Source organism: Camelus dromedarius, chromosome 17 (genome assembly GCF_036321535.1).
Source record: "Camelus dromedarius isolate mCamDro1 chromosome 17, mCamDro1.pat, whole genome shotgun sequence".
In the NCBI taxonomy this organism is placed as follows: Eukaryota; Metazoa; Chordata; class Mammalia; order Artiodactyla; family Camelidae; genus Camelus; species Camelus dromedarius.
Window position 1 is genome coordinate 35607262 of NC_087452.1, and position 26747 is coordinate 35634008.

Consider the following 26747-nt stretch of genomic DNA (forward strand, 5'->3'; position numbering starts at 1 on the left):
GTCTGAACCATGGGATAACATGGGAGAGGTGGCTGGGATCAGAGCTGTTTTTAGAAACTAAGTGCCTCTCTTGATAGGCTGTCTCCCATCTCTTTGGCAAGAATGCAGGGCCAGGGTCAGGAAGACCTTGATCCTACTGCTGATGGGTTTTGTGACCTTGGGCAAATCTTTCCTTTCCATGACAGCCATTTGCCAGCTTCCCCTGGGGGTTGAATTGAGGACCTGGAAGACAGTGGTCCTGCGAGCCCTTCAGTTCTGAGGGTCTTGGAGTCTCTCAGGCTGGGCTGGGCCAGCCATGAGGCTGATCAATACCTCTTGCTACCATCGTTGCCCTGTGACCTAGGCCAGGGTCACCCCAAAACCACTTCCCTTCTCATGGATGCTCATTGTGCTGAGTCGCCACAGTCCGGACAGACTGGAGCGCCCCTCATCCCTGCACTCACGTGGCCTGGTAACTTGTTCATCTGCTCCTGCCCCATGCGTGTTTTGGTGCCGTTCTTGAGCCCCTGCTCTTGCACAGCATCCCAGGCTGGGGTCTTCCTTAACCTCAGCCATCTGCACAGCTGATGCTGCACCCCACCCACCAGACTGCGGGGCGTTTTTTTTTTTTTTAATGTCGTTTAGATCGTTGAGTGTTTTCTCATTTATTAATGAATAACATGGCCTTTGCTCAGACACTTGAGTGTCTCCCAGGACCCCAGGAGGGTGTTGGCAGCCCTGCCGCTGAGTGTGCCTGTGCTCAGGGGCTGGGAAGGGCATGGTGTTGGCAAAGGACTCGCTCTAAAGCATGTGTTCCCACAGTCCTCACCCTCTACTCCCAGCTGATCCAGGTTAACAGCGTCCCCGTGGAAAGAAGCCTTTTTGTGGGCTTGCCCACCAGCCCGGTTTGGGGGAAAGCTGAGCCTTTTCTGCTCTTCCACCTCTGTCCTTGCTCACCAAGGGGAGGCACCTGCCACCTCCTTCCCCTGCTACAGGACCTCTGGCCATCAAGGAGTCCACTGGCTGGCAATTAGGAAGGAGCTTTTTATTTGACTGTCCTGGCTTCTGGCTTACTTAATCACTAGCATTTAGTCAGGAAGGGGTGCATGCAGCCTGGGACCATGTAGATAACCCTGTTTCTCAGCTGAGAGTTTGTACTCTGCTCTCCCTTCCCTCTTTGGCCATCACCAAACAAATGCTTCTGCCCTGGGGCCTCCCTGCCCAGCATGGTTGGCAGGCTCTTAGGAAGGGCCTCTGGTCCTTCCTCTGGCAGTTCCCCCAGGCCCTTCTGGCTCCTGCTGCCTAAGAACACTGGCCAGAGCCCTCTGTAATTGGCCCCACCTGCCTTGGCAACTTTGCTGAATTCACCTGTGCCTCCAAACCACCTGCATGTTCTTCAGACCACACCCTGCCTTTGCTCAAGCTTGTTCCCCTCTGGGAATGCCCTTCCCACTGCTGTCTCCCCATCCTGTAACACCCAGATTCTGCCCATCCCTCAGTAGGAAGGTGGGAAGGCCCCACCCACCCCACAGACCCATGTCGGCCTTTCATGTTGCTGCTGTCATCCGTTCCTGCTGCGTCGTCCCCCGGAGACCGGGCTGCCCTGGGTTGAGAGAATGAGGCGGGTATCATTCTCTGTTCGATTCACGGAAGCCTTTCTCTGGGCCAGGCCTCCAGCCCAGTTTGGGTAGTCTGCTTGCCGCATAGGTGTGTCGCCAAGGAATGGCACGGTCTGATGGTTCCCAGGGTCTCCACGACGAACACTGGCAGGAAATGACTCATAAAGTGAATGCCACTCTCAGGGAGGCGGTTGTCAGTGGCGTAAACAAACTTCTAGGAGGGGTGGTACAAGCAGCAGTTTTACTTACAATCTGTACAGTACATTCTTATCTCTATCGCAGCAGGTTCCCTATGGCCGGGGCTTCCAGATGTCCCCTCAGAACACGCTCCAGTGAGAGTCAGAGGCCAGTCTCGGCCAGTAATCAAGGGCACATTGATACCCTCTGGAGGGCCAGCCCTGGCACGCAGGGAGACCCTGGACAGGATTCTGTCCCAGAGCCTCTCAGGACAGGCACCGAAAGCGTGGCCACACACATTCAAGAGCGCACACGCACGCCCTCCATGTCCGTTTGTCCATAGGTAGGTGGCCCAACAGCAGTGGTCATATAGTAAGGGGGAAGCCCCGGAAGGCGTTTCCTGCTGCTGTGGCCCTCAGCGCAGCTGCGGAGCAAGCATACTCTGTTGAGGCTGAAATGCTAAGCTGGTCCCTGCCAGGCTGTCTGGCTCCTGAGAATCCTGTTCTCCGTTAGCTGCCTGGGCATTGTGGGCTGGAAGGAGTGTCCATCTGAGCACGTGGTTTTCTCCCTTCCTTTACAGGACAAGGAAGATGGGGAGCCAAAGACCAAGCAGCTCAGAGAAGGGGAGGAGGAAGGCGAGAAGCACAGGTAACGCCCCTGGCGCTGCTCTCTGCCCTGCGCTCTCCCCCAGTACCTGGTGGTTTCCACATCCTCCCAACTCTGCATTCAGTCTCTACCCAGTTCGTTCCTCTCCATCCCGCGGCTCTCTTGTTCAGACATGACAGTCTCAACATTCACTGCTTCCCCAATTGGCTTTCTGACTCTTAGCCACCAGCCTTGTCCTCCAGACCCTCACATTATGTCTCCTCACTGTTCTCCTTAAACACCTTGCATGACATGGTTTCTACAGCACCTGCAGAATCAGGTCCAGACTCTCCCTGGTGTGTAAAGCTCTGCCTGGACCATCAGCCTGGGCACCTGCTCACCTGAGGGAGTAGATCTTGATTCCCTGAGAAAGCTTATCTCGGGGGCTGTGCTTGGAGGGGGTGCAGCAGGAAAAGAGGGGTGCTCCCCAGAGGAAGCGGGGCCAGCACTCGGGAGCAGGCCTTTCTGATGCCACAGCCTGCTGTTGCCTTCACCAGTGTGAGTGGAACCCTCCCCGGGTGCAGGCCCCTCATCTCTGCCTTCTTTTCAGATTCAGGAGCTGATCTCAGACAAGACGGGGCTTTTTCAAGTCCACAGGGGTGTGTGTGTATACACGCATGTGTGATTTGACAGTTTCCACAGTGCGTTCACACTGTCCTCACAGCAGCCCTGCAGGGTCGTTGGCACCTCCCTTGTTAGCAGAGACAGTAACAGCTCTGTGCTGAGAGGCTGGTGATGCTCAGTGGTGGTGCAGGGACCCTTGTCACCCTCACGCTGGCTTCTGTGGTTTCTTGTTGGGCGTTAGCCCCCCAGCACCTCACATGGCCCTCGCTGATCACGGAGACGATGACCAGGTTGTTGCCCTTTTGGCAAGTGAGCACAGACTTGGGGGCTTGAGGGTGGGTGCCTGCAATTTCTCCCATTGTGTGGTAACCTCTGAGAGACGCTTCGGTTTTATTCTGGTTTCTTAGGTTTTCGATTGCTGGCTGGAAACTTGAGTCCCAGTTTCTGACTGTCTTGGCTTTGCTGGAAGGTCCCTTCTCTGATCCTTTTTCTCTTTGAGAAAAAGAAGGGTCACTGGTTAGCAAGTGGGTGGGTCATACAGCAGAAGACTTGAATGTTGAATCTCAAACATGGTGTTGAGTGGAGGAAAAAGCCGGCTTCAGAATTGAGACACTTAGGGCAGAGACATTTATATCCAATTTAGAATCACACATAACAATATGTGTGTTATTCGGTCAACAACAGATGGGTTGTCTGACTTACACAGGGCACCATCCTAGGCCCCGGAGAGGCAGCAGTGACAAGCCCAGTCCCTGCCCTCCTGGAGCTGATGTTCTCTCGGGGGAATCAGACCGCTAAGATGCCAGGGGCAGGGAAGCAGAAGTTGCTCAAGCGTAAACGTGTGCATGGAGGACCAGGGTTAAGGGAAGGGCTTTAACCAGCTACAGGATGTGATTTCTTTGGGGGAAAAAAGAGGGGGTGGGGAGGGTGAATAAATCTGTCTCAAAAATGGCAAAATGTTGCTTTTGTTGGCTCTGGTGGAGGCAAGTACATGTGTTACTCTCTGGACTTTTCTGTGGCCTGAGATATTTCATAATAGAAACCATGTGAAAAGAAGGCAAAAGGGAGGCGCAGTTCCACATTCTTATCAGTGATCTCTGGATAAAAGAGACCCCGCTCACCTGCTCAGTCTTAACAGGTCACTCGTGGTGATGCACAAGACCCTCTCTGAGGCCCTGTGCTGACCCGCCTGTTCCTTTGCTCATAGCAGCTCGGGGACCAAACATGCTGGACCCTGAACAAGCAAGCCCCACACCCTCAGCCCCCAAGGCCGCCACCTCCCCTTGGCTTGGGATTGAGAGGTCTGTACCCAGCTGGAGCAGTCACCATTCAGGGACAGTGGTTCCTCCTGGGTGAGCGTCTTGTACCACAGAAGGAACTTGGCCACTAACCTGTCGTCTTCAGGATGCAAAACCGGTTCTCCAACTCCAAGTGGGGAAAGGGCCCAGCCCAGCCCTGGCCCAGTGCCTGAACCCTTTAGGCTGACAAATGCCAGGCCTTCTCTCGTCTGCCTGGTGGGTCCCCAGGGTGGTGGCTGTGCACCAGGGCGTGCTTGCAGACCCATGATGTCAGTTTGATTCAGCAGACGTTGCTCCACTGTGGTGGTGATGACCAGAGCGGCTCCCACCCACACCTCCTGAGTTACCTCACGCCTTCCCACTCCAGGCCGCGGTTGTCCCAGCCATGCACGGGGTGGTGGGGATAGACTGTGGCTCCATGCCTTGTGCTGAGGCAGCAGAACAGAGACCTGTTAGCCACCCTATTTTTCCTGACCCTGTAGCTTGGGACTAGGCCCAGGAATGCGGAAGAAGGAACCAAGAGAGAAATGGTTTAAGGAAGGTGGTGTCATGGGAAGCCAACTCTGTGTGACCAGGCCAGGTGCTTCCCTTCATGTAGTGGGAGGGTAGGAGCACGGCTGGGGCCTTTCTACATGGAAAAAAGTCTTCATCTTGAATCACAGTCATGTTTTCCAGGGCTTCACAAGCCCTTCTCATTAAACCTGTTCTGGGGGTAGGTGTGTTCCACCGTGAGGTGAGGAAACCACAGTACACGCAGGTGAAGTGACTCTTCTAAGCTCTCCCGGCTGAGAGGGAGGGGAGTGCCACTGGGACCCCTCCCCATCCATCTGATGTGCGGCCAGCGTGGGGAACAGCCATCATGTCACAGATGAGGAAACGGAGCCGTTCCTGTCCTCTGCCTGTGAGCTCCCAGGCAGGCCAGGCCCTTTTCTGCTGCAGCACCTTCACTCTTAGTGCTGTGGCCTTTGTCCCACGTACCCTCTTGGCTGGGGCAGGAGGGTGGGCATCAGGGCTGCCGGCAGCTATGTGGTGCAGAGTGGGGCTCCTCTTGGGCAGGCTGCAGCGGGGCCGGCAGTTTGCAGCCCAGGGCAGCCCACTGAGATTGGGCACCATCCACCTCCCCAGAGTGGTCTGGGAATAGGCGGGGGCCCAGGAGGGTGGGGGGCAGTGGACTGTGCAGTGGACTCCTGTTTCCAGCACCACCTGGGGGCCCCGACAGCTAGTGCGGCCAGTTCATTTCTCACCTTGTGGGCCCTCTGGGATTCAGCTCAGCTGCCATAAACCTTTACCACACTCCTCTTTTTAAATTTAAATTGATATTTAAAGTACTTGTAGATTTTTTTCAATTGTAGAAAATTTAGAAAATCAGATTTCACAGGTCCTGGTGAGGGGAGCCGGGGCAGGGTCCACCTCAAGGCCAGAGAGACTTGGGTTTGGATTCCAGCTCTGGCTCTTCCCTCACTCAGATACCTTGGGCACATCCACGACTCTGTCTGGACTATTTCCCACATCTGGAAACATTTCAGTAACCACCTCCACCTTATATCGAAGGGCGGTCCTGAGAGGCAGTGAGTGGAGGGTGTTCTTACTGAGAAGGAGCCGTTACCTCACTCATTATGGCCTGCGCTCTGGGTTGGGGGCAGGGCAGCAAGGCCTGGAGGACGCAGGAGCTCCCACCCCTTTACCTGAAACTCTGAGGAGGTGTTTGCTAGGAGTTTCTTGGGAGACTTTGTACATGTGACATAGCCCAGTCCAGCACATGGTCAGTTCTGGTGTTGTGTTCACCCTGTGCATCAGAAGGACCACAGGCCTAGGGTGGGATGGCAGGGTGGTGGCAGAGCTGGCCGGGTAGAAGGGGAGGGAGCTTTTATTGTCCTGTGTCTGTTCTCTGCCCCGGAGTGAGGCCAGAGTTGCCCTTCTGGGGAACAGCTGGAGGACAGTGCCCTCTGCCTGGGAGGGAAGATGCTCCTAGGCTTTTGAAAAGTTTTGTTTAAAAGAAGTTTCATTTGCTGTTAAGCTAGCCATCAGATGTCGTAAATTAAACTGTTGAACAACCACTAAACAAAAACGTCCCTCCATAGCGCATCTGTTTCCAGTATCCATGTTCCATCCTGATCGTGTACTTTACCTGCAGTGAAATTTCCAGGTGTTCTGATTGCACCGTCCTGAGCTGTCCACCCTCATCTTGGCCGTCCCCTGGAAGGGTGCTCGCAGGCTTCTCGAGGGGACTCCGCCAGAAGAGAGTCAGAGGTGTCTGCTCCATGGCTGTTACAAATTATGCTGCCAGAAACATTTGTGTGTAGAACGTTTTGTTTTGTTTGTCTTTGTTTTGTTACTATTTCTATGGAATAATTCCCTAGGGTGGCATGGGGTCACAGTGTTTCAACATTTTAATGGGTCTTAAAAGAAATAAATGATCAGTCTCTGGAGCAGTTGTGCACAACACCATTTAGGATAGTTGCCTCTCACCTCGTTTTTCATGGGCCTCTAGGGTCTGGCCTCAGTGGAAATGAACAAGGCCTTGGTGTTTGTGTTGGGGACACCGGGTGAGTGTCCGTGGGTGGAGCCTAACACACAGAGAAAGTTACTAGGCGTGTGTGTACATTTTCCTGGAAGAGTGCTGTGTCTCTGTCCTAAGTGTTCAAACTGAAAGCCCTCTGTGATCAGAGGTGCCGATAACTCCGCCACTGCTGTCCCCCAGCAGCCTTGCAGGCCCATCCTGGGCTTGCCTTCCCTGTGGTCTGTTACCCTGAGGAGAGCTTCACAACTGCTCTCTCTCTCTCTGGTCCCTAAAGGGCTTGTATGGGGAGGAGGGACCAGGGCGGCCAGGTGGGGCAGACCTGTTCTCTGGGAGCAGGCCACGTGGGCCCACCCCATTCTGGCCTGTCTCCAGGGGTCCAGGACCGGGGGTGAGTGTGAAGTGGCCCCATGAGCTGTGAAGCGAGAGGAGAGGCCATTGTCCCAAAGGGGAAGACTGGTCCCTAAGTGAGCAGGTGAAGTGGACCGGGGCTTGGAAACCTCATGGGCAGTGTAGACTTCCTCTCAGGCCTGCTTGCCAGTGAAAGGGTTGGACCAGATAGTCTGGAAATTTCCTTTCTCTTCAACGTTTCTAGAACTCTACTCCTGGGAATACCAACTTTCTCCACCCCCTTCCCGTGAGTGGCACAGGCGGAAGGTATATAAAAACATCCCCAGGGGATGATTTCCTGGAATTTCCAATCTCCCTGGCCAGCCCACCCCTGGGAACCCTGCCGCTGGCCTCAAGGAAGACCTCAGGGTGATCACGTACCTGCACACCCTTGACAGTCTCCTCAGACGCCTGGGGAGGAAGCGGAGGAGAGGAAATGGGAAGGGACGTTTCTAGTTTAAGGAGACTCAGTAGGACGTGAACTGGGCATTGCTCCGTTGCTTTGCCTTAAAGACATGGGAAGTCACTTAGGAGTTGGCTGCCCTGACCCAGCCACATTCTTGCCCTCTCTGCATTTCCTGGACACAGCTTCTTTGCTTCCTGCATTGTCTTCCCAAGCATTTTAAAAGACCCGGAGAGCCTCAGGCTACCCATAAAGCTCTCTCCCAAGTGCCTCTCTGAATTCATTTATGCAGCTGAGAGCATGTGCCCAGCCCGTCCTGGAGCTGTTGAGTGCTAAGTGCCTAGGGTCTTAGCACTGGGCTGGGTCTCTAGGACCTTGTGGGGCAGGGTTTGCCGGGCAGACATGTGCATGGTATGTGATGGCTGCTGAGCAGAGGGTAGAAGGGCAGGTAGGGCAAGGAGGGCCACAGGAGAGGTGTAGCCAGTGTCTTAGGTGGGTGGGGACATTCGAGGGGCGGGAGGGGCTGCTCACGGTGCCGCCTTGTTGGGCTAGTTCTTGAAGCCTGATGGGCTGGAAAGTGTGTAGCATCAGGGCTGGCAGTGACCCAGGGGACATTTGACTGGAAAGTAGCCTTTAGAGACTGATGAGGGATAAGACCAGGACTATGTTTGTACTTGTTTGCGGGAGTCTGGGGGTGCTGGATCAGAGAGACTAAGGGTGGCCCAGGTCATTTGGTAGCAAAAGGCAGGGACCTTGAAGGCACTGGGCTCACTGTGCTGCCCTTCTGTCCAGACACCAGGACAGAAATCCCCCAAAGTATGGCTTGGTCTCTGCTTCCTTTGGCCAGAGGGACAGCCTGGTCCCAGGCCACAGAGATTGGGGCCCACTGGAGCCTGAGTGCAGGGAACTGCCTGATGCAGAGCCTCCCACAGTCCCCTGCTCCTGAAGATCAACCTCACTATGTCCCCTCTGCCTGTTTCCTCTTTTTTGCTTTCTTTTGTCTCATTGATCGGTTGCTTCTGTTCTGAAAAAATAATTACATTAGAAATTATGGAAACCACTGAAAATCAAAATAAATAAGTAAAAATCACTTAATCACTGTCAACTTTTGGTTGTTTTTCTGTTAAATTTCTGTTACATGTTCAGAACAATCCTTTGCAGACATTATTTTCAGTGGTTATATAATGATCCATATAATGTCTAGCTATTTAAGTGTACCTTTATATATTTTACTTTATTTTTTTGAGTTTGTAAAGGATTCATGGTTCAGAATGCAAAAGGTATTAAAAAGGGGAAGAAAAATTTCCTTCACTCCCAACTTCCCAATTGCAAGACCACCTTCGGGGCCAGCTTCTTGGCTCCTCCCAGAGGTAGGCTATGCACAGATCAACACACATGCTGACATATTCCCGTCCCTCAACACACACAGGGATAGCACAGTGCACTGCTGTACCACTGTTCCTCACCTTGCTCTTGTCAATAACAGTCCATCTTCCATCTCAGAGAAGTTAGTAAAGAACATCTTTCTTGTCCCTTTGGTCATGTGGCATTCTGTGGTTGAGGATGTAGCTAGAGGGCACATAACCAGAGTCTGCATGATGTGCTCTCTCCCCTAGGAGAGGGTTAGCTCAAGGAGGGGGTTCTCACGTCTGTGTTCCTCAGAGCACCTAGCACAGGACTCACGTGTTCTGCAGCCTTCGACCAGGGGAGGGCAGGCTGAAAGGCTCTGGGCCCTTCCCTGGCCTGGCTCTTGGCACCTCTGCCTTTGGCTGCTCGAGAGCTGGGGATCCCATAGGCCATTGCTCAGGTGTTGCCTCAGGGGTAGGAAGGGCCCATGCAATTAGAACCTGTCATTTCCTTCCCTTATCCAGAAGGTTTCAGTCCAGGTCCATTTCACACACAGTTCTGAGCAAAAAGGGCTACAGAGATAAGCAGTAAGATAAGAAGCCGGAATCCTGGCTGGCCCAGGTTCCAGGACTCACTAGTGACAGTGCCAAGCTCATGGAGACCAGACACACTGGGAAGACAGGTAGGAGGCTGTTCTTTGGCTGGGCCCCAACTACTGGTGGCATGTCCTGGTGGTCAGCCCTGGCACTTGGTGTGTGACGTGCAGAACGGCACATCCTTGCCACCCTGTGGGCCACACGAGGACCGTGTTCTGTCTGCTTGGGCACCCCAGCTCATTTTGAGGGGCCCTGGTAGGCTGTGCGTGTGTTTGCTGGGCCTCTTGTTCCCACCTGCGCTCAAGGGTTACTCTCTGGGCTTTGGAAGATTGACTGTCCTGTCTTGGGACAGTCTGCCATATTCACACCCTAGCAGGTGGAACTCTCAGGGTGTGGGGCAGAGTGGGGCAGGTGGCACTCCTGGGAGATTTGACCTTTGCTCTGCAGGACCACACTCTGCTCAGTGTTGATGTCCACAGCCTCATGAGAAACCGATGTCCTTGATTTCCACCTGTGGAAAGCCAGTGAACGCATGACCCTTCTCATGTTTTATACTGTCAATATTTGCTTAAGTCTACGCGCGTATTTACTCTTTCTGATGTTTCATTCCTTCCTCAGTTCCGTACTTCCATCTGAGGTTACTTTCCTTCAGTCTAAAGCACTCCCTTTAGTATTTTTTAAAGAACAGATCCTCCGATGACTAGTTTTCCCAACTTTTCTTTATCTGGAAAAGTCTTTCTTTGACGGCTGTTTTGCCTAGCTTTATAATTCTGGTGTGGCATTTTATTTACTTTTGGTACTTCCCATGTATCTCCATTGTCTTACGGTTTCCATTTTTTCTGTTGAAAAGTCGGCTGTCAGTTTTAGTTTTAGTTTCTTTGAAGTTTGGGTGTCTTTATCTAATTTAAGAATTTCTTTGTTTTTGGTGTTAAGTAGTTTGACAGTGATTTGCCTGGGGTGCTTTTCTTTGGGGTTTATAGAGTTTCTTTACTCTATGGCTTGATGTTTTTCACTAATTCTGTAAAATTTTCAGTCATCTCTTTAAACATTGCTTTGGGGACTCTGATTACATGTATGTTAGATCTTTTAATCATGTTCCATATGTTTCTTAAGTTCTTTTTTGTATTTTTCAACTTTTTCCCTTCTGTGCCTCAGTCTGGATATTTTCTGGCTTAACTTGCAGTTCACTCGCTAACCCTTTCTTTAGCTGTGTCTAAACTGCTGTTGAACCCATTTACTGAGTTCTTAATTTTGATTATATTTTCACTTGTAGAATTTCTCAGCTGATTAATTTCAGTTATTTTACATTTCATTTCTGATACTGTATTCTAATATCCAGATCTCCTGTGAGTATATTTCAATTTTTATCTTTTTTTTTTCCCATGGCTTTGATTGAATCCTGGATATTGTGTATGAAAAGTTCCAGAGATAATTTGGGGTTCTGAGTAATTTATTTTCCTCCAGAGAGCATTTACTCCAGCTTCTGGCAGGCAGGGTTACCCTCACCTCCCCTTTCAGGCTTCCTCTCGCTGAACACAGTCTGTTGACTCTTCAGCCCTGTAAGATTGCAGGAAACTGTTTGGTCTCTCAGCTTTTCAGCCTCTGCTTGTAAAAAGACAAATGCTTTAAGGGAAAGAGATGGCCAGTGTCAGGCTCATCTTGTTGCATTTTCTCTTTCTCTGTGATTGCAACCTGGATCCTTGTTGCTGTGGTGCTTCTCCAAGACCAACACAGATTTTTTTAAAAATACGTTGTCAGGTATTTTAAGTTATTTGCAGGAGGAGGAAGTTAGACTTTGGTCCTTGTTAGAAAGGCCAGGCCCCCCAGCAGAACCCAGTGCACCGTGACCTCTCCAGAGACTAGCCATTTGGCAGTAATAGGGGTGGAGTGGGAAGAGAAGTTAATTGGGCATTAGTGAGGATCAGTCTCTTCAGTAGCCCCCGCAGAGTGGATCAGGGGAGGGCTTGAACCTAGCTTGACAGAGCTGGACACACCCAGCATAGCCTCCTTGTTTCCAGATATGAATCCGGGGCCCAGAGAGGGGCAGTCCCACAGTGACTGGGCCCCAGGTGCTCCTGGCTGCTTGACCAGTGCTCAGCTCTAGCGGGATTTGGGGCAGTGGGCAGCGGGGCTGCCAAGGTGGGTGCTGTGCGGCTCGCCCACCAGCCCATGCTGCCCTTTCCTGTTGCTTCTGGCCCCTCCCTGTCTCCTGCTGTGTCCTCCCTCCCTCTGGTTGATCTGAAGCCTAGGCAGCAGTGGGTGCTGAGGTGTGGGTGCTTGTTGCTGATGCTGTGAGCTCTGGGTACAGCTCCCACTGGTCTTCTTTCTTCTGATTTCTTTTAGAGTGCCAGTTTCTGAGTGTGACGGTTTTTTTTTCTCTCACTAATCCCTGCAGTTTTCTTCCCACACCCAGTTTCTCTTCCGCTTTTCTCCCCACCCTGTTATAAATGAAAGTTAGTGCACCGATCATGCCCCACTTTCTCTCCTGGTGCCTCAGTGACCTGACATTTACCCCCAGGCCTGAGGCAAGCATTAGGGAATGGGTGACAGGGTGGTGTCCCTGTTTCTTAGAGGAGGCAGACCCTGGGAGTGGGCAGCAGGCTCCCTCCACACATGCCATACTGGGACTGCCCTGCACACAGCTTTAGCCTAGCCCCAGGGCTGTAGGCCTTTGGACCTGGCAGAGGGCAGGGGGGCAGCAGGTGGAGCTGGCGAATAGGGGACTGATTTGTCATCAGAAAGCCCCCAAGTTCAGACCACTGCCACTTGTTAGCTGTGTGGCCACAGACACCTGCTGCCTTACTTCTGAGAAAGTGTGCCTGCCCAGGTGCTGGGGAAGTCAGCCACACTTTTCCCTGACACAGACAGAAGGCTCAGTAGATGACAGACTGCAGGAGGCATCCTGTTGGGAAAGTGTTCCCAGGACTTCTGAGGGGCCAGCAGTCCTGAAAGGGCTCAGAAGAGGCAGTGGGGAGGAAGGAGGATCCACACCTCAGTCCCACCTGCCTGACAGATTGGTGAGGGGGTGCTTCTGCCTCCCTCAGGGCCTAGGTGGTCTGTCCCAGTGTCTTTGACTTGCCTTTATTAAGCAGCAGCCCCCAGGAGCTCTCTTTGCCACTCCATGGAGTGAGCCAGGGGCCCCTCCTGCAGGCAGGCTTCTGTGTGTCGGGAACAGGGTTTGATGAGCTGTTGAGCCAGGGAGCCCCCGTGAGCCCTGCCTGGGGAGACTGCGATAAGAGGAAAATAACACCACAGTCGCTGGTCTATCCCAATGTGCGATTCGGACTCCTCGTGGCCGCTCCCCTTTCACAGAGGCCATGGGGTCTGCCCTGGCAGATTTTAAAACCCTCTTGCAGGGACGGGGCGTGTGAAGTTCTCATGGCTGTCCAGGTGGATTGTGGCTTTCCCAGCCTTGCACACCATCATGCCTGTTTCCTCAGCCCTTGCCGGCCACTCCCAGCATACCCAGACCCTTGCCACCAGTAGCTGAGGCTCCAGGACACCAAGGCTCTGAGGAGGGCGCAGGGCTTGGGGAACCAGTGGGCGACCGCTGGCTTTCTCTTTTAGGAGTAACTCAGCCCAGGAGCCCTGGCTTGGTGTCACACCTTGCCTTGTGTCAGTTGCTGCAACCGCTGCTGTGTGACCTTATAAAAATGGTGCAGTCACTCTGACCCTCAGTTCCGTTAACTGTCAAATGGAAGTAATCCAGGACAGACATCCAGTGAATGCTCCCTGGGCATTCCTGGCCCCAGCTCTGGTGAGAACCCATAGTGCAGGCGGGGCTTTGGGAGAGCACCCAGGTCAGCTGCTAATTGGCAGATGAGGGTGCTGAGGCTGGGGTTGGGGGGATTCTCCCAATGGTGCCTCTGTTCCTATGCCATCCCCCTTCACCAGTCATCTCCAGAGAGACCAGAGGAAAATCGGGAAGTAACCAGCTTGTGTGGCTTTATCACGTTCTGACCTGAAATGAGGTGAATGGGACTGTGTCACACACTTTACTCCCTCTCTGCTTGTCCTCTCTGCTCTTTAGGGAACTCAGGCTGCGGAACTATGTCCCAGAGGATGAGGACCTGAAGAGGAGGAGGGTGCCCCAGGCCAAACCAGTCGCGGGTAAGTGGGCTGCATCTTCGCCTTTGTTCCCTGGCGCTGCTGGTTGCCTCCACCTTGGCAGGTGTTGCCCCCTCTTGGAGAATAACTGGCAGTGCCAGTGCTGGAAATTGGGCCTCCAGGACCTTCCATCACTGTCTCATGGCAGATGCACAAGCAGAAGCGGTCAGGGAACTGCAGCGGCCTGCTGGGCCCGCTCTGCCCTGCTCATACCCTGCCGTGGAGGCCTTCCAGGGACATCCCCTCAGAGGACCTCTCTGAGAAATAGAAGTGGCCCTGGGGCTCTTGGACAGCAGGGGCAGGCTGCTGGGTCCTTTGGGCCCTTGGAGGGTCAGAGTGAGAGACCTTGAAGAGGGGCTGACCATCTCGGTCCTTGGAGAGCATAGGGCGGGCAAATGCCCACCTGGCTCGAGGTGTGGCAGTGCCAGAGCACGGAGGATGGGGAGAGGTGTTCTTGCTGATGGGATGAGGGGCCGGGCCCAGGGGCTGCCCAGCAGTCTCACCGTAGTGTGGGGAGCAGCACAGCCGCCAGGAGCATCTGACCAGCTGCGGCCTATCCACAGCCATCCACGCTGGAGATGCTGGGGTGCTTCTTATCATGCACCTCTCTGGCTCCAGCCCTGTTTTTATTCTTTGTTTTTATCAATTTTTAATTATATGAGTAATAAATTAATAAAAATACATTTATCTTCTAAGAGAGTAAAGTGTTGTCCACTCAGCCACACCCCAGTCTGCTCCCCCCTCTCCTTTAACCCTGAGATTCACACGTGTCCCAGGTGATTTGCTTCAAGGTTTGGGTCTCACCATGGTGGGGGCAGTGGCATGTTGGGGGCAGAAGGCAAGACAGAGGACAGGGACAGGGAGCTGGTCCCATGCCTCAGGGTCAGCACTTGTTCCTAGAGGGAAGTGAGGCAGGGCAGCAGGGACCATGAGGCAATGTAGGGCAACTGTGACGAGGATTGGAGGAGGCCCATGGAGCCCAGATTTGCTGTTCATACTCCTGGCATCTGTCCCCACAGGGGTAGGACCCTCCTGGTCAGACCACCCAGAGGTCCATTGTGTTGTCGGCAGCTGGGTGGAGCCAGAGGGGCACAAGAGCAGGCCTTCTCTAGACGGTTGTCCCCTTGGTCTTGGGAGCACTCATCTAAGAGTGGGATGGGAAGAAAAGTCACCTGTGCCCTGACCCGGAGCCCAGAGGACATCCTCAGAGCCCAGGAGCCCCTGGAGGGTAAGGGAAAAGCCAGACCTCAGGGCCCTTCCCCAGACTACACTTTGGATATATCCAGGTTGCTGTCTCATTTCCCATCTGGGGAGATGGGCTGAGAGTAGCATCCGTGCTTCCTGGCTGGAGGTCTGGGTTCCGTGTACACCAGCTGGCTCCCTCCTGCTGGCCCTCCTTTGCCCCTGGCTTGCCTTCATCCTGGGAAACCTAAGCCCTTCCTCCAGAGCTGCCTTTGCAGGGTCTTTGCCTCTGGGCGGTGAGAGGCTCAGGCAAGAAAGCCCAGGTTTTCCCGGGGACCTGCCTTCACCCTCTCATCCTGTCCTATAGCTGCAGTTTGTGGGATCAGGGAGCGTGGCGGCTCCTTTCTGACAGGCCTCCGTTGTTGTCTTGCGCCCTCTAGTGGAAGAGAAGGTGAAGGAGCAGCTGGAGGCCGCCAAGCCAGAGCCCATCATTGAGGAAGTTGTGAGTGCCTGGGGGTGGCGCCGTCCTGCCTCTGCTCCTGTGGATCCTGTTCTCCTTCCCTTCACTTCTTTATTCCCTTTTCACCTCCCTGCTTCCCCTCACCCTCTCCTTCCTCCTTTCCTTTCTCCCATTTTCCTTCCAACCTTTCCCTGTCTTCTACTTCCCCTGGCGCTAGGCCTCTCCACCCCTGACTTGTGTCTCCTCCTTACCCAGGACCTGGCCAACCTTGCACCACGGAAGCCTGATTGGTGAGTGTGGCTGGTGTAGGGCCAACACAGCCTGACTACGGCACCCTTGGTGCCAAACGTGGGCCTCAGGCTGGCTTTCCCACTCTCACAGCAGGAGGTGGGCAGTATAGACATATAGCTACTGTCTGAAATAAGTGCTGAGAAGGACATAAGTGGAGAATGAGAGGAACTTGATGGGGAATGACCTGAGGGTATGGAGGGAGGGAGGGGCTCAGGTAGAAGGGTCTCAATAGTCCCCTCCAAAAGTCCCTTCTGAAAGGATGAGGGCCTGTCCCACCTCAGAGGGCTTTGCCCTCTGAACAAGGTGGACCTTTGCCCTCAGAGAGACATAGGGTGGAGGCAAGATGGTAGGAAGGGCAGATGTAGGTTTCTGCCCCAATTCTGCCACCAGCTAGCCTGTTCCCCTTTGGCCTCCATTCCATCTTCTGTGAAATAGCTTATCCTTCCTGCTGCCCCTGTGCCTAGGCTGAGAGAGAGCTGTGCATTCACTTTACCTTGGGCCAGAAGTACTGGCCAGTTCCCTCTCACTTGCCATTTTGTGTCAGGCATCAGCTGAAGTTGTTCTAATTTGATGAAACAAAGCATAGGGCATGTGTCTTGGAAACCTAGAGCCAGGGAGAGGCTATGTGTGTACTTCTGGAAGCATCTGGTGGTGAACATGTGGCCAGAGGAGGAGCAGGACCCACAGTGGACAAGGGCAAGTCACTCCCTAATAGTTACCGAGGGGGACAGACCAAGAGAGGACCCTGAGAAACCATCTACCCTGCACACTTTGACTTAGTCCCCTATGTTGCCTGGGTCCATAGTGCTAGTCCCTGCCTCACTAGGACTGGGAAGCATGGCTGATGCTGGGTTTTGGAGGATGCAGAAAAGGAGAGAGAGGCTCATCCTGGCCTCAGGCACCCAAGTGTGATACCTAATGCCAGAGGGGCTGTGGGAGGGGAGGGCCCCAAGGCCATACCAGCCTTCAGCCTCTTGACTTCTCCAATCTCCTTGCTCCAGGGACCTCAAGAGAGACGTAGCCAAGAAGCTGGAGAAGCTAGAAAAGCGGACCCAGAGGGCCATTGCTGAGCTGATCCGTAAGTGTGGGGCTTGGCAAGGCGGGATCCCTGCATCTGGGTGGTGGCCCAAGCACGTGGCCCTTCTCCATTCCTCCTGTCTGCCATCCATCCAGGTGAGAGGCTGAAAGGCCAGGAGGACAGCCTGGCGTCTGCAGTGGACACCACCACTGAACAAGAGGCCTGTGACTCCGACTAAGGCATGCCCTGTCCCCTCATCCGTCTATCAGGCCTGTCCTGTAGGCAGATGGTCTTGGGCAAGGGTTGGGGCTGGGCTTGCCATCACCTCCAGTTTGGCTTTAGAATAATGACTCCCTGCCCTCACCGATGGGGTGAGGTCGGCTCCTTGTCTCCTGAGTGGTCCCCACCATGCTGAGTAGGGGCAGGGCCAGCAGCAACTCTGTCAGCTTGCTGTATCTGTATGTATGTATGTATTTTGAACTTTTTTTTTAATATCTGGAAAAAGAAACAAGCCAATCTGTGTGTGGCAGAAACTTACCAAATATTTCCTAGGTCCTTGGGGTACTCTGGGTTTGGGATATAGAGGTGATGTTTTTGTTTGTTTGTTTGTTTTATTTTATTTTTTTTAACTTTTTTTATTGAGTTATAGTCATTTTACAATGTTGTGTCAAATTCCAGTGTAGAGCACAATTTTTCAGTTATACATGAACGTACATATGTTCATTGTCACATTTTTTTTTTTTTTGCTGTGACAGAGATGATGTTTAATATGAGTAAGATCTGTGTTGGGCTGAGCATTTGAGGCTGGAGGGATGGGGAAGGCTCATGCCTAATCTGCTGGGCCCGGGTCATGGCTCAGTCCTTGGTCAGTGGTGATCATCTCAAAACCCTCAGGTGGCCGAGACGGTGTCTGGGAGGGTTCTTTTAAGACCTCCCACAGGCTGAGCCCTTGTTAGTCTGTGGGGCAGCTTGGAGAGGCTCCCACCCTGGTCCTCTGTGGACTGCCTCACAGTGAGAGAGAGAGAAGGAAGAGACGGGGCCCATGAAGGGGGTGGGCAGTGCTGTGGCAGCTCAGCTCCAAGCCGCTACAGACTCGAGGCCCCTGGCGTGGTTCTTCCTCACCCCACCCAGCCCCGGCAGCCCCTCTCCCCACCTCACCAGTCAGAGCTGGACTGTGGCTTCCCTGGGATGGGGCCCCTGTATGGGGAAGGGGGGCCCGTTCTGCTAGAGACTAGGGTGTTGTAGGCTGGTGTTTAGGCTGGGCCTCCCAAGGTCCTGGCTTTAGGACCATGAGCCTCCTCTGTGAAGCTAACTCTCCAGAGTGACCTACTGCCCACAACTCTGACTCCAGGTACCTGTGGCAAATTAAAATTTCATCTCCTCCAAAATGATAACACTCTTTAGTTTCCTTCAGATTTCCCCTTGAGCCTCCTGCCCCTGGCCTGAATCATCCGTGTGTTCCTCCCTCTGTGCTAAGTTCTAGGAATGGAATTTAATGGCCCAGCTCTGGAGGACGATACTGAGGACTCGGGTCACAGAAGTGGAGTGAGTGTGTGCACACAGAGATCATCATACTCATACAATAAAGTAAATGCTTTAACTTAAAATTACGCTCTAATAACTCCTCTAAGAAAGCAGTTCTTAGGAAGGGAACAGAAACGTGAAGCTGTGAGTGAACTGAAGTGGTAGGTGGCTTGCTGCTGTGGTAAGCAGTGGAATGAGGGCAGGACTGATTCCCACAAGGGGTGGGGATCAGACATGCCCCAGTGTCGGGACTGGAGCCAGGCTCCCTCTGCATAGCTGGGCTCTAGAGCTGGGCTTCCTTTCCTAGGAATAAAGGATGAAAAGATGCTCCCACCTCCTGGGATTGCAGTTGGAAGCAGGGCGCTTGTCTGTGGCAGGACAGGACTCAGACAGCTGTGACTGGCAGCTGGGCTCCTGCACAGCACCAGCGCTGGGGCTTAAGTAAGGCTGTCCCCATGATATGAGAACCCAGAGAACTAATGAAAGGTTTGCTTCTGCATTTACAACCCTGTGTGCCATGTAGAAAAACAGCCCTGCAGGGAGAGAGAAAAGCAAAAACTATCATCTGTGATGGGCACTCAAACAAAAATTACAGAATACGTGAGAAAATCCAGTGCCTTAAAGAGTGGCCAACAACCCAACAAGCAGGAGAATTTCTACTCAAAGAAAGTGAAATGGTAACATCCTAACGGCTTTAAAATGAGCATTTGTTTTATCACTAGAGAGATCAAAGAGGGACTGACCCCCACAACTCAAGAACAGGGACTCTGTGTAAGAAGGAACTGATTAGAAATCTTGGAAATAAAGAATGTTTATTAAAATAAGAAACTCCCCAGAAAAGCAAATGATAACTTACAGTCAAAGAAGGGATTAACAAATTGGAAGTGAAGCTGAAGATCCAAAAGGTGGCAGAGAGAGAGAAGGAAGGAGAGATAGAAGGTAGATTGAAAATCTTGACTGTCCTTTAGCTGAAAGGAGTTTGGGAAAAGAAATCCAGAGAAAGAAGGTGCTTGAAGCAGGCGTGGCTGACCGCTTCTGTTTCTGGCATCATGGGGGGCCAGTTGCCTAAACTGATCCTCCCTTTATAAGCAGCTAAAAAAACTAGGTAAATAAATATTGACAAATCCTTTATATATGCATCAATAATCTGGCAAGAAAGTAAGGAATACTCAGGCAAAAAGGTAAGAGAAGCAGCAGAATGCTGAAGCCTGACCTTTGCCCTGAAGGTATTTGACAAACCAGGTGAAATTAAGCATTGGTTTGGGGGGCCCTCAATGCCTGGGGACCCAAAGGGCAGCACTCGCTGCGAACTAATGATCTGCTCTCCTGGCATCCCAGAAGGAAATCAAACCTTGCCACTTACTGGAGTGGAACAAAGTCTCCCCTGAGAGCTGAGCAGGCCCTCATGTTTGGACACAAGAAATCTCAGGCCAAGATTTAGAGTGGTCCCAGAATGTGGTGGTTTCAGACACTTGATGGAAGACAATGTAGATCCTACCTGAATGAATATTCATCTCAGTCCTTAGAGAATCCCCACCAATAAAGTTCTAAGAAAGATGAGCAACTTATGAAAAAGCTCACCAGATGAACTAGGCAACAGAACACTCAGAGCAAAGGGCATTAGAAAGAACATGGTAACGTTAGACTTGCAAAGATGTCAAATGTTAGAATTATCAGTCAGACAATTTAAATGTTTAAAAATGATCTAATAACTAAAAGAGAGGCTTGAAAATAGGAATAGATTTGCAAAAGAACCAAAGTGATGCTCTAGAAAAATTATTATAGCAGTTTAAAACCTTGTATCTGTGAATTAGGGCTAAAGAGACAATTTGTGAATAGGAAGCTAGATCTGAAGAGGTCATCCAGAATGCAGCCAGCAAAATAGACAGATCAGGAACATAGAACAAGAAGCTAAGAGATAACAAGGATAGGTTGAGAAGATCGAACATGTGGTTGGGGTTCTAGGGGGAGAGAAAAGGCAAAAATGGGGCAGAGGTAAATTTTATTTTTTAATGACAGTGAACTTTTCAAAATCATCAAGTCCACAGATTCAAGGTCAACAAATCTCAAGCAGAGCAACCAAGAGAAATCTGCACTCAGATGTTCTGTCTCTTGCTGAGTGGTGATCAGTTAGGTACATTCAGATTCTCTTTATGAATATTCATTGAGCTGTGCACATATCATTTGTGCACTTTTTTGAATGTTTATTACACCTCAGTAAGCAAGTTTGAGTCAAATATTTTCACACCTTGTATTAATTATTCATTGCTGAATACAAATTATGCCCCAAACTCCTTAAAACAATAAATCATTATTATCCGACACTTTCTAGGGGTCAGGAATTCAGGAGTGCCTTAGCTGAGTAGTTCTAGCTTGGGTCTCTTTGAGATTGCAGTCAAGATGTCCTCCAGGGCAGCAGGCATCAGGAGGCTCAACTGAGGGGGAAGGATCTACTTCCAGGATGGGCTTCTACTTCCAGGGCTCACAGGAGTGCTTATAGAAGCATCATGCACACACAAGTCCTTGCTGCGTGGACCTCTCCATAAGCCTTGCTCAAGTGTTCCCATGTGGTGGCAGCTGGCTTTCCCCAGAATGAACAATCCAATTGAGAAAGCAGGAGGAAGCTTAGGGGCTTTTTATGACCTGCTCTTGGAAGTGATATTCTGCCACCATCTATTTGTTAGAAGCAAGTCACTCCATCTAGCCCACACTCAAGGAGAGAAGAATTAGGCTCCACCTCTGGAGGGGAGATCTATCTAATAATTTGTGAACATAATTGAAAACCACTACATATCTGGGTACATGGTAATAAATTGGCAGAACAAAAAGACCAAGAAGAGATCTTAAAATTAGAAAAGATATATTAACTTTCAAGGAGCAAGCCTGCTGCAGATGTCTCAGCCACAGCCGGTGTTAACTGGAATGGTACCTTCTGATATCAGTGTTAACTGGATGAAGCATAGTTGTCAACTTGAAATTCTGTACCCAGAGAAAATATCTTACAAGTGCAAGATATTTTTAGACAAACAAAACTAGTAATTTTGTCACCAGTAGACTCGCACTAAAAGAAAATCTATTTTGGGATAATGAAAGTATTCTAATGTGGATTGTGGTGATGGTTGCAAGTCTAGTTTAGTGAATCTACTAAAAGCCACTGAATTGTACACTTAGATGGGCAAATTGTATGATATATTATATCTCAATAAAGCTATTTTTAAAAAAAAGAAATAAGCATTCTCCTTAAAAAATTTTAACGGGTGTTTTTAGGCTAAAGGGACACAATCCCAGATGGAAAATCTGAAATATAGGCAGGATTGAAGAGAAAGAAAGTGTACATTTAAATAGGCATTGACCTTATGAAACAAAAATGTATTGTAGATTAAAAGGAAAACTAGGGCTACTTAGAATACATAACAATAGTGTGTAAGTCCGGAGGAGAGAGGAGATTGGAATTAGAGCCCTCTATGAAGCTCACTGAGGAAGAGAGAAAAGACTCCGGTGTACAAGCAGGCCGACATTTCTAGGATAACTGAAAGAACAGAAACAGAATGCAGCCTTTCCAAAATAACTGAGGGGAAAAAAACTGGAGTGAAAAAAAAAATCCAAAAGATAGCAAAGAAAAAAGGTGGGACAAGTAAACAAATCCAAATATATCATTAATTACTATTAATGTACTAGGCCACTTTTTTTTTTAACTCAGTCTGATGCCTTTTTTTAAAATTGCGTTATAGTCAGTTTACAATGTTGTGTCAGTTTCTGGTGTACAGCACAATTTTTCAGTTATACAGTCTGATGCCTTTTTGTAAAAGAAACCTAAACCCAAATCCTTGAAACAGAGAGGTTGAAAGTGAAGGGATTAGAAGAGCTCTGTCAAGCTCAAGATCAACAGAAGGAAGCTGAGGTGATGCCAGACAAGGGAGACCTTCAGACAGGAGGGTTACTAGCCACACCATCCTGTGTGTGGCGGAGCAGCGGGCCTCCTACCTGCCGCCTATGGGGGTGCCGGATGGTAAGACCGCTTTAGAAAAGTTGAGCACATGCACAGCCTGAGTCCCAGCAATTCCACTATCAGTGTCCGAGAGCACTGGAATAGCAGGAGCCAGGGACAGGAACACTAATAGAAGTGTTTGTATTAACACACATACACAGTAAAACACAGAGATGATAATGAGTCATGGTTCTGACAGTGGAATACTCGTGGGTGGTAAAGTCCGTGCAGAAGAGCGAGGTGGTGATCCTCAACGCCGAGCTGGGGGCCCTCAGACAGTCATAGTGCTCTTTTTCCCGACTTCAGTGATGGGAATTCATTTTATCCTCTATCCATTCATTTTACACACTTTTGGGGTATATTTGCTATACTTTGCACACATACTTTTTTAAAGAGAGAAATTTCCAGTATTCACAAACTAAATTACTCGGTAAGTGTGAAGTAGAATTTTTTTGAGTGTCCACATCTGCACGGTATAGATTAGAACATCTAATGGTCTAGACTAGAACATTGAGGATAAGGAGAAAAAAATCCTATAAACTACATGGGAGAAAAAAAAACCACAGATTGCCTACTAATAAATGAGTTCTACTTTTCATCAAGAGTAGATACTAGAGACAAATTTTTCCTAAGTGCTGAAGAAACAGATGTAAGTCTGATCAATTATCCTAAGTGATAAGGGCAAGATAGATACTTTAGGCTTATGACACTGTTTAATATGCACTGATCTTCGCTGAAAGAACGGCTAAAGGATGCTCTGTAGCAAGAGCGGGGTGGGGGCAGGGAGATGGATATGGGAATCAGGACTGCATCTGGCAGACGCTTATATACAGGCTCTTCAACAAGGAGGGCTTTGTTGTTACATTACGTCTAAGGTGGTACAGTGGCTCCTTGAGGTCACCAGGGACATGAGTCCCTTGTGTGTCCCCAGCTGCCGTCCTTGGCTCCCCAAGAGCCTTTGCACCCCTGGGTTCAAGCTGCAGGCAGGAGGGGGAAGGGCAGAGGGCAAGGCCAGCTGAAGAAACCATGGCTTCAAGCTCAGTCCCCCTTGCTTGCCTTCACATCTCATCAGCCATTACTGTGTCGGTTCCAACCCTAACTGCAGATGTGTGGGGAGTAAGGGTATTTTAAGCTGGGCACATTGCCACCATGATTGAATTTGAGGTTCCATGAGAAAGGAAGAAGGGTAGAAAGAGTACTGGGAAGGCAGCCAGCAGTGCCTGCCACAGCATGCAGGAAGAAGTGGTGAGCAAAGAAACTGGTAAACATTGCAAAAATCGGTAATTGACTAACAAATAAAGACTGATAAAGAAATAAAGAGGAGACACAAATTAGGAATACTGGGAATGAATTAAGGCTATCACTATAGACCCTACAGGCATCAGAAGGACGGTAAAGGGATACTGTAAATAACTACCCACGTAAATTTGACAAGTTGATGAAATGCACTAATTCCTTGAAAACCACAAACTGTCATAGCTCACCCAAGATGAAAAAAATCATTTGCATAGCCCTGTAACTATTAAAAAAATACTGAATTCATATTTTAAAACCCCTGAAAAAGAAATCTCCAAGCCCAGGTGGTTTTACTGGAGAATTGATACACAGGTTTAATGCAATTCCTATCAAAATCTCAACAAGATCTTTATCTAGGTATAGACAAGGTTATTCTAAAATGTTATCAGGAAAGTTAAAAACTTGATCACACAGGGAATATAGCCAATATTGTATAATAACTTTAAGTGGAGTATAATCTGTAAAAGTTGTGAATCACTGTTGTACACCTGAAACATACAATATTATAAATCAACTATACTTCAACCAAAAAAAAAGCTTAAACAATTTTTAACTAGAAGAATAAAGCAGGAGGGATCAATCTACCCATTTCAAAACTTCTTATACAGCTATAGCAATCAAGACAGTGGTATTGGTGGAAAGATAGGCACACAGATCAGTGAAAGAATGTAGAAAACTCAGAAGTAGCCCCATGTAAGTACAGCCAACTAATTTTTGGCAAAGGTGCAAAATGAGCTCAATGAAGGAAGTAGTCTTCAGCAGATGGTGCTGGAGTGATTGGATATCCATTCAGAGGCCAAAAAAAGGAACCCCAAACTAAACTTCATACCTTATACAAAAAATAAAATGGACCATAGGAGGAAACCTTCAGAACCTAGAGCTTGGTGAAGAGATTAGACATGAGAAAGTACAATTCATTAAGAAAAAAATGAATAAATTTGACTTAACCAAAATGAAAAGCTTTTGCTCCAACAGAGTCCCTATTAAAAGAATGAAGAGAAAAGCTACCGACTGGGAAAATATTTTCAAACCCCGTATCTGATAAAGGGCTCACATCTGGAATACATAAATAACTGTCGAAACTCAACGGTAAGAAAGAAAATCCAAGTCGAAAATGGGGAAAAGACCACGAAGAGACATTGCACCGAAGAGGATCTATAAATGGCAAATAAACACGTGAAAGATGCTCAACATCACTAGCCATTAAGGAAGTGCAAATTAAGACCATGGGAGCTGTAGTTTCATACCTCTTAGGACAGCCTAAAAATAGTGATAATGCCGAATGCTGACAGGCTGTGGAGAAGCTGAATCTCTCCTACATAGTTGGCAAGACTGTAAATGGTACATCCACTCTGGAAAATAGTTTGGCAGTTTCTTCAGAAACGAAGCATATACTTAACATATAACCCAGCAAACATGTTCCTGGGCATTTATTCCAGAGAAATAAAAACCCTGTCCATACAAATGGACATAGCAAATACAAAAACTATATACACAAATGTTCATGGCAGCTTTGTAATTGACCAGAGCTAGAAAAAACCAAAATGCCACATGCATTGTTGCTTAATGAATACTAAATAATTTGAATTTCTGTTCAGGATACATCAGTTTTTAAAAAATGAGCACAGATCTTCAGCTTAATGGGGGTGGCCAAGTCATCATCAGACAAAGATCTGTCCTTCAGTTTGGAATTAAAATATTGCACAAAAATGGGTGAAATAGGGTGGAGGGTATAGCTCAGTGGTAGAATGCATGCTTAGCATTCAGGAGGTTGTGAATTCAACCCCCAGTAATTCCATTAAAATAAATGACCTCTCCCCCACAAAAAAGAACTTTTTTAAATGGGTGAATAAGTAAGTTTGATACTAAATTTCTAACATGTGGCATGCAGTCTATGAGGGTTTTCCTTTACTTGGTCCTGCACTTTTGGGGATAATGGAGTGGAAAATTAAGTAAGTTTCTATTCTGTGAAAAAACCCCACAAAATGCCCTTCAGTAAGTGTTAAGCTGTGTTGTAATCATACTGTGGAGATACTACTAAGCAATAAAAAGGAGCCAGCTGTTGGTAGAGGGTATGGCTTGGATGAATTTCAGGGGCATTATGCAGGGTGAAATAGGTAGGCAGGTAGGAAAGATAGATAGCTCACAAACTGTATGATTCCCTTATCTATAGCATTCTTGAAATGACAGAATCATGGAGATAGGGAACAGATTTGTGGTTACCAGGGGTTAGGAATGGTAGGAGCAAGTGTGACTAGATACAAAGGGGTAGTTTGAAATAAAGGAGATCTTTGTAGTGATAGAGTAGTTCTCAGCTGCAGTGGTGATACACAAATCTACACACGTGATAAAATGGAACTATACACACACATTGTGCTGACATCCAATTTCTGGTTTTGATACTGTGCTATAGTTATGGGAGATGTAACCACGAGGGGAAGCAAGGTGGATGGTCAGCAGGACTGCTCTGTGCTTTTTAAACTTCCTATGAACCTATATTTCAAAATAAAACATTTTAAAATATTTTCAGTTGCGAGCAAAGAAAATGGTAAAACCTGTTAATCGTGTAATTTTTTAAAAAATACTATGCTTTCTGTGTTTAAAAACAGGACAGCAGGCTTTCTGGAGTCTTGTGGAAGATGAGATGGTGGTGGCTTATAGTTGGTCACAGTGAGTCCTGGCCTTGGTTGGAGGGACAGATGAGGGGCTTGGGCCCCAGCAGTCCCTTTGTCATAGGGCTGAGGAAACAGGCCAGCGAGTGGCAGTGCTCAGCTCAGTGGATGGAGCCCTGGTGTGCCCACTGCTACCCAGCTCACCAGGCACTCCTCCAGGACAGCCCTGACTGACCTCCCAACACTCAGGCCTCTCCCGCTTCAAATCCTCGAGGACATCTGGCCTTTGGGTTATCTCAGGAGAGGTTTCAGGCCTGGAATGTTCTGCAGCAGCAATGGATGCCCCTTCGCCAAGCAAAGGACAGGAGTACAGGGCCTGCTGGCTCAGAGGCTAAGGCTTGGTGCCTCTGGGTAAGAGGGAAGGCAGCACAAGGGCTGGGAGGAAGTCCTGTCTGGGATTTCAGGAAGGGGACCCAGAGGCCAGGTGGACATCTAGGCTGGTCAAGTGTGTGAAGGCGGCCAATTTAGACAAATGGAGTCCCTTGGACTCTGTCTGTGCACCCTCAAGTCCCACGCAACCTCCAGGCCAAGTCCTCTGTTGGGATTCCACGCCGCTACTCCCCACCTTCTTGGCTCCTGTGTGTGAGATGCCTGCTCACCTTCAGGTGGCCTCCCCATGGGGCTCTGAGCTGTGTCTGGGGCCTGCTGCAGCGCTCCCCTCCCCTACAGGAGC

The 26747-nt window shown here is 49.7% G+C and overlaps 1 protein-coding gene across 2 annotated transcripts in view; it reads left to right on the forward strand.

Moving 5' to 3' along the window:
• The window catches only part of CCDC12 (coiled-coil domain containing 12), a 52440-nt gene extending 26513 nt beyond the window's left edge, over positions 1 to 25927 (forward strand). The window contains exons 2-8 of one of the 2 annotated variants that reach the window (XM_010997219.3): positions 2356 to 2423; positions 13567 to 13646; positions 15266 to 15327; positions 15541 to 15575; positions 16578 to 16654; positions 16750 to 16833; positions 18072 to 25927. In XM_010997219.3, the coding sequence (XP_010995521.1) occupies positions 2356 to 2423; positions 13567 to 13646; positions 15266 to 15327; positions 15541 to 15575; positions 16578 to 16654; positions 16750 to 16832 (405 nt within the window). In that variant the 3' untranslated portion in view covers position 16833; positions 18072 to 25927. Of the gene's footprint in view, positions 1 to 2355; positions 2424 to 13566; positions 13647 to 15265; positions 15328 to 15540; positions 15576 to 16577; positions 16655 to 16749 lie in introns of both variants that reach the window. The other variant, XM_010997213.3, reaches the window with a different exon arrangement.
• The last annotated feature ends 820 nt before the right edge of the window (positions 25928 to 26747 follow it).